The sequence below is a fragment of the Lactuca sativa genome, chromosome 9 (genome assembly GCF_002870075.4).
Source record: "Lactuca sativa cultivar Salinas chromosome 9, Lsat_Salinas_v11, whole genome shotgun sequence".
Taxonomy (NCBI): Eukaryota; Viridiplantae; Streptophyta; class Magnoliopsida; order Asterales; family Asteraceae; genus Lactuca; species Lactuca sativa.
This window is the reverse complement of record NC_056631.2, coordinates 212,753,625-212,761,077: the sequence shown is the minus strand read 5'-3', so window position 1 is coordinate 212,761,077 and position 7,453 is coordinate 212,753,625. Positions and strand designations below refer to the sequence as shown.

General features: G+C 35.5%; 1 protein-coding gene across 1 annotated transcript; it reads left to right on the top strand.

The window, feature by feature from the left end:
* Positions 1 to 355: 355 nt before the first annotated feature.
* On the top strand, positions 356 to 3,923 carry LOC111899090 (bifunctional riboflavin biosynthesis protein RIBA 1, chloroplastic-like). Its single transcript, XM_023894973.3, has 7 exons — positions 356 to 455; positions 871 to 1,177; positions 1,605 to 1,820; positions 2,086 to 2,408; positions 2,486 to 2,615; positions 2,858 to 3,154; positions 3,509 to 3,923. Exons 1-7 carry the CDS (start codon positions 406 to 408, stop codon positions 3,755 to 3,757), a joined length of 1,572 nt encoding a protein of 523 aa, XP_023750741.2. The 5' UTR covers positions 356 to 405; the 3' UTR covers positions 3,758 to 3,923.
* The last annotated feature ends 3,530 nt before the right edge of the window (positions 3,924 to 7,453 follow it).

Sequence of the window (7,453 nt, the reverse complement as noted above, 5' to 3'; positions counted from 1 at the left end):
TTATTTAGTTTTGTCATATTGGAGCTTTTGTCGTATTCATATGCTCTTATCACTTGTTTTTTCGGATTCAGTCTCGCTGTGTCTTTACTCATTTTTCTTATCATGTTGAAATGGGTTAGAGAACAAAACCGAAATAAAATTATAAAACTATAAGGTTTACCTCATAATGAACTGGCAACTTGGACTAAAGTTGTGATTTTTTAAATAACGTGGACCATGTATGTAATTTTGTCTGACGAAGGCATGAAGCAGGCAGATTATTGGTTGCATGGAAATACACTCTTAAAAAAAGAAGGCTATTTTCCCTGTATATAAATGTCAGTAATCTGGTTATCTTTCAACTCAAATCAAACAAAATCCCTTTCCGAGTCTAAATTTAAGATACAACGACACAGTTTCAGATAAATGGCTTCCATTAGCTTGACTGCGTCTTCCTCACCATTACTATGTTCCAAGTAAACCTTCTTCTATGTATCTTGTTAATTATTTCCTTCAGTTTGTTTTCATAAATGCGCTTTTCTATTCAGAAAAATAGGGCCATTGTCTCTTTAGTTCATAATGATCTCCTTTTTCATAATGCTTTTGGGCTTCACGATTTGGATTCTTTGCCATTACTTTGTGACTTCTTTGAGCTCCCAATCACAGGGATGTTTTCGTGTTTATTTTTTAGCTGGCTACTAAACAAGTTTACGATTCCATGGATTGGTTTCATGGATGAAATCCAACATACTGATTTTTTTTTATTCATGTTTTAAATTTAGAATTAGAGCTTTCTTAATTGGCTATAGATCTTTGTTGGAAGTATACTAATTGATTATAACTTTTTTTTTTTTTTTTTTTTTATTTTTTTTTTATTTTTTTTTAATGCAGCATGAGCACAAACTTCAGCTCAATCAATGGTCTTCACTCTCGAAATCTCATGCATGTTTCAGAGGCGTTTCTTGGTACAAAGTTGTGCTCCATAAGTAAATCTGGTGGCAGGTCCAAAGCTTCATTCTTGCCTGTAGATTTGTGGAAAACTGCTGTAAGTGTGTCATCTGGGATCGAAATACTAACAGCAGATTCCATTGTCACCATGAATTCTTTCCCTCTTGGTGCTGATGAATATGACTTGGATCTCCCCACACCTGGCTTCTCATCCATTTCAGATGCCATTGAAGATATTCGCCAAGGAAAGGTTGTTTTAAACTTTCTTTTTCTTTTCCCTCGTGATTTTACTATGTGATAAAACTAAATGAGTAGTTCAACATTGGGTTATTCTTTCTACAAAAGGGTAATTCTTAGAATCTCTAAGCAAGCTGATACTATATATCATGCCCTAAAAACACATCATTTTTTTTTCTTATTAGGACACTACACCTTTAAAAATCCGATATAGCGTTGTACCTTCCAGTTTTTTCCTCATTATGACATCGTACTTAATTTGTTAAATCTACTCGGTTATATAGCAGTGAAACTTGCTTTGTATTCAATGATACTGCTATAACTGAGAAGATTTTCTAAATTACAATGTAAGAAATGAAATTATTAGTTGTAATATATAAGAAGGTTTTTTGATAGTATGTTGTTATTTATTGCATTTAACCCTTTGGTTTATACCACAGATGGTGATGGTTGTAGACGATGAGGACAGAGAAAATGAGGGGGATCTAGTAATGGCAGCATCAAGTGTTACACCTGAGGCTATGGCTTTCTTTGTTAAGCATGGAACTGGGATTGTTTGTGTAACCATGAAAGGAGAAGATCTTGAAAGATTACAACTTCCTTTAATGGTAAAACATAATGAAGACAAGAATCGCACAGCATTCACAGTTTCAGTGGTACGTAATCTTATTAAATGGTTCATCTTGAAAAAGAATCAACCTAATTATAGCAACACACTTGAAAAATCTACCTAATTATAGATTTTTCAAAGTATCATACCATAATAAGGAAAAACCATAGAAATAAGGGAAAATGGGATGCTCTTATAATATACACATAAATGAAAGTATTTGGATATTTCTTGCATTTATCCTTACCTGAAAAAGGAAAATATTTGTCGATTATGTTTTTCTGATAGTTTTCTAGTATAAAAATTTATAGGATGCAAAACATGGAACAACCACAGGGGTGTCGGCTCATGATAGGGCAACAACAGTAAAAGCTCTAGCTTCAAAAGAGTCAAAGCCCGAGGACTTTAATCGCCCAGGCCATATATTTCCATTAAGATACAGAGAAGGAGGTGTTTTGAAAAGAGCTGGTCACACCGAAGCTTCGGTTGACCTAGCCATGTTAGCTGGGTTCGACCCTGTAGCAGTCATATGTGAGGTGGTAGATGATGATGGCTCGATGGCTAGATTACCAAAACTTAGGAAATTTGTCGAAAAGGAGAACATGAAAATCATTTCTATTGCTGATCTTATCAGGTGGGTGATGTCGTTAATTTTGACCAATATGGGAATGTATGACTGTGGTTTTTTTGACATTTGATTTAAGTTGGCAGGTATAGGAGGAAAACCGATCATTTAGTAGAACAAGTTTCTGCTGCACGTATACCTACTACATGGGGGTCGTTTGTTGCTTACTGTTATAAGTCGATCTTAAATGGGATGGAACATGTCGCTATGGTCAAGGTGAGCTACATTCATGTCATTTACACACAAGATTAATCAAAAGCGATTTCCCATGTTTTACAATGAGGCATTTTTTGTCCCATTGGCATCACTATAGCCCAATGCAAAACAAATGTAGTACAATAGGATCATGCATGTTTTTCCAGTCGTCTCATGTATAACAAACATGGCCTAAAACTCAAAACAGTATAGAAAGTTGGGAATAAAATGATGAGAAATTGTGTGTCTGTTGAAACAAACAGGGTGAAATCGGGGATGGGAATGATATACTTGTGAGGGTACACTCGGAATGCTTGACTGGAGATATATACGGATCTGCTAGATGTGATTGTGGGAACCAACTCGCACTTTCAATGCAACAAATTGAAGAGGCTGGGAGGGGCGTAGTGGTATACCTCAGAGGTCATGAGGGTCGAGGCATCGGTTTAGGCCACAAACTTCGTGCTTATAACCTTCAAGATGATGGGCGTGACACTGTGGAAGCCAATGAGGACCTCGGCTTGCCTGTTGACTCAAGGGAATATGACGTTGCTGCACAGGTAGGCTCGCTACGTTGGAAATAGCCCTATAAAGCTTGTCTAGTCTTATGTATTGTACTATACAGTACCATACTATACCATATAGTACTATATTGTACAATACTTGTTTTTACTACTATACAAACAAATACAAACAAGTTCATATAATATTATATATAATGTTATACGAACAAGTTCATATAATATTATACAGTACAATATTTGTTTGTAGTATCATATAATATTATATTGTACACTAGTACAATATAATATTATATGACACTGTATACTAATATGTGATATGCACTTTTGTCTGGCCATTTCCCATGTAAGAAACGCAGCTTGTAATCTTGATTTGTGTTGAATCATATGCAGATTTTAAAAGACCTTGGTGTTAGAAAGATGAAGCTAATGACGAACAATCCGGCTAAATGCATTGGGCTCAAAGGCTATGGTTTGGAGGTCACAAGCAGAGTTCCCCTTTTGACTTTGATTACAGAGCACAACAAGAGATATCTTGAGACCAAGCGAACCAAGATGGGTCACATTTACGGGTCAGCGAATAATGGGGTTAACCTCATCAATCAAAATGATAAAATACACTCTGTATACCCTACTAATTAACAACTTTGAGGTGTATAAGTATGAAGTGGATTCACATACTTCACTCATAGAGATAAGAGAAGTCATGAATGAAAAAAATTCCATTAAAGAAAATGTCCGTTTGTCATCTAGTATGTAAGGTTTACTGGAAAATAACATAGATTTTATTAAATTTCGATGGATTTCAACGTCCACAGAACTTCATCTTTCAACAATCTGATAAACGGAATAAGTACTAACATCTGTTATAACAATATAAATAAAAAAGGAGAAAATGACTTAAAAGCCCAACAAAGTTTTCAAACCGTTCAAAAAACCCCAATCATGTTTTGTCTGTTCAAAAAAACCCAACAAACTTAACATTTTTTCTGAAAAGTCCAACTAAGTTACACTTTCCTGAAAGTCAAATAAGAGAAACAGATGACGTGACTTATTACCGTATCGGAAAAATGACTTGCTAGACCAACGAAGTTTCCAAAACGTTTAAAAAACTCCAATCATGTTTTGACAGTTCAAAAAAACCCAACGAACTTAAACAAAACAAAATTGAGATTTTTTGAACGGTTTGAAACTTTGTTGGACTTTTTAGACAAAAAGTTAAATTCTTTGAGTTTTTTTGAACAGACAAAACATGATTGGGGTTTTTTGAATGGTTTGGAAACTTCGTTGGGCTTTTAAGTCATTTTAATAAATTACATTGGTATAATTTAATAAATTAAATAACATAGTCTCAATGATATATGCATATTTATATCGAGATTGCGACTAAAAGTTATGATAAAAATGTGGCTAAACAACTAAAAGTAATTATATAAAGGCAAAACATAATAATAGACTATTGCTAACTAAGATGGTCACGATTATAGAAATTTGTATTTATACAGAGTATTATATATTATGAAAAACATAATTTATAATATTATAAAAAATACACACTCCATATGCTAAATCATAGAGACAAATAATTTTTAAGACTAGCTGAAAATAAGTCATTCGTGATATATGTCATATCGAGACAAATTTATATTATTATCTAGAGTTAGGCGGTCTCAATGATATACTCAAATTTATACTGTAATAAAAGTCGTAATTGAAAATGGGAATAAGCATGTTAAATTAATTATAATGAAAATTTATATTAAAATAATATGAAAAAATTATTATAAAATAATCAAAATGAAAAAAGATAATATTATTTTTTCCATTAATTAGTTTGTAATAGTTATTAATTAGGGTTATAATCTCGTGCATGGAAATCTCGTTAAAATTCCAATGTAATTGTGTGAAAAAGTAAAGAAATAGATATTTCCAACATTAACGATTTTTGTATCATTAGAGGACAAAGAATCAAAAGGTTTTCAACGTACTTACAACAACAAAACTCATTATAAAATTACTATTATACTCTCATATGTAACATCCAAAATTTTGGCAAGTCTTAAAACCCTAATGATTATATTTTTAGCATAAATGGTCCTTTAAGTACGCTGGGCGTACTTAAGTGTACGCTTAGCGTACTGCATGGTTGTTGTCGTGGAGGAATCAAGGTACGCTGGGCGTACCTTGATTTATGCGGGGCGTACGCGCCAGAGTTGTAAAACCCTAATTATCCGGACTTGAGGCCTATTTAAACAATCTTATGTTCTTTGGACTAAACCCTAGAGAGCCTCCACAGCCTTAGAACGTCCTTATACTCCTAGAAACCTTGTGAGATCATTCTTAAGCCTTAAAGTGTTCATTTGTGGTCTTTTTGTGTGTATCTCAAGTAGAAGGGGGTGGTTAAGCAAGCTTGGATCAAGTGGGTGCTTCAAGATCTTGCATCAAAAGCACCTTACAAAGCTTCTGGAGGTAAAAAGCTTGCATCTTTCCTTTCTAATCTTTAGATCTAGCTAGGGTTTTGGTGGTTTGTCCCTTTTATGAACTTTGGATCTTTTTTGTTGAGGAAAGCCTTCCCTTTTGAGAAGAAAGTCAGATCTGAGGTCCCCTAGTCATTTACGAGTATAAAAATGGAAGCTTGATGAAAGATTTGGCCTCATGCATGAGTAAAAGACCTTGGAAAGGTCTTAATGGAGTGGTTGGGTGTGTATGGGACATGCAAGGGCATAAAGTTGCCAACTTTATGCCTTAGGACATCTTTTCAGACTTAGATCTAACTTTTGGTCGTGATGGATTCGAGTATTAAGCACTTAATGGAAAAAGTGCTTAAGCTGTTTGTACGCTGGGCATAACCAGCTGTACGCGGCGCGTAGTGCCCAAACCTTCAGTACGTTGCGCGTACCAGGGTTGTACGTTGGGCGTATGTAACTTAGTTGGGCCCTAAGCTGTTTTGGGCCTTTGGGCCTCATTTGGTTGTTGGGCTTGACTAGATTCTGTGAGTTATGGGCCTTCTTACCTGTTTGGTCCATGGACTTATTTATTGGGCCTTATTGGGCGAAAGGGCCCATTAAAGATATTGGACTTAGACTTTGGGGCCCATTTGCAATGAAAGGGTAATTGGGCCTTTGGGTAGACTTTGAAGATTGGGCTTCTATTTGGGTAATTTAAGGCCTTATTATTGATTGTAATATGATTATTGTTATTCAGCTAGGGAGGCTGCGAATTTCTAGGAGGGCAGTATTCGTATTCATTAGACGGAGGTGAGTCTTCTCACCATACCTATAGGTCTACGACACCAATGCCAGCCCATTATGTGTACAAGTTGTATGTGTGTTATTCATTTATGAATTGTTATGTTATGTGATATTATGCTGGTATGGAAGACCCTGGGCGGAGCCCGTGCCACTGGATATAAGACCATGTGGGGTAGCCCATGACATTCCTGGATATAAGACCATGTGGGGTAGCCCATGGCATTCAAGGTAAAGACCATGTGGGGTAGCCCATGGCATTGGACGTAAGACCATGTGGGGTAGCCCATGACAGTCCTAGGTAAACACCATGTGGGGTAGCCCATGACATTCTTGCTAATTGTATTGCATGGTTTATGTGGCATGTTTGTAGCTTTAATTAGCTATCAGGTTATATGTATGTGGTTGTGTATGGTATACTCTGGGAAACTCACTAAGCATTTCTCTTAAAGGTTGTTGATTTGTTTCAGGTACTTCTGATCCCAAGGGTAAGGGCCCGACGTGATGACGTGGCGCGCACTCTATCTCTCTTTTAATGTATTTGGGACCTTCTGATGTTTTAAAAAGGAAAACAAAGATGTAATGAATATTAATTTAAAAGCATATGTTCGGGAATCTGTGGTTTATGAGATTGTTTTGATTAACTCAAAAGTGAAAATTTTTCTTTGTAAAATTGGGTCGTTACAAGTTGGTATCAGAGCCTTGGTTTGAGGGATTCAGACACATCCTCGGTGTGTCAGGACTCAAACTAAGGAGGCGATAAAATGTTTTCAAAAGTAACTGTAAAGGAATTTAAAAGAAATAAAAAAGATGAGAGTGTGACGCACGTGATAAGCCGAGCCAAGTAAGTAGTTTCCCAATTTGAATAACCATGTGATATTGATATTGAGCTTTATTGATTATGTGGAACTTGCTATGTGTATGTTTTTAAAATTGTATACGGTTAGGAGCTTATAGCCTCAGAATGATTGATTTGGCCTTACTCTCTTTCCTTCGTTTGGATATAGTCTTAGGGTAGAATCTCTTATTCGAAAGACTATTTGATCCTTTCTATGTATAATTTGCATGCATAAAAGCAGCCTGTCATGAT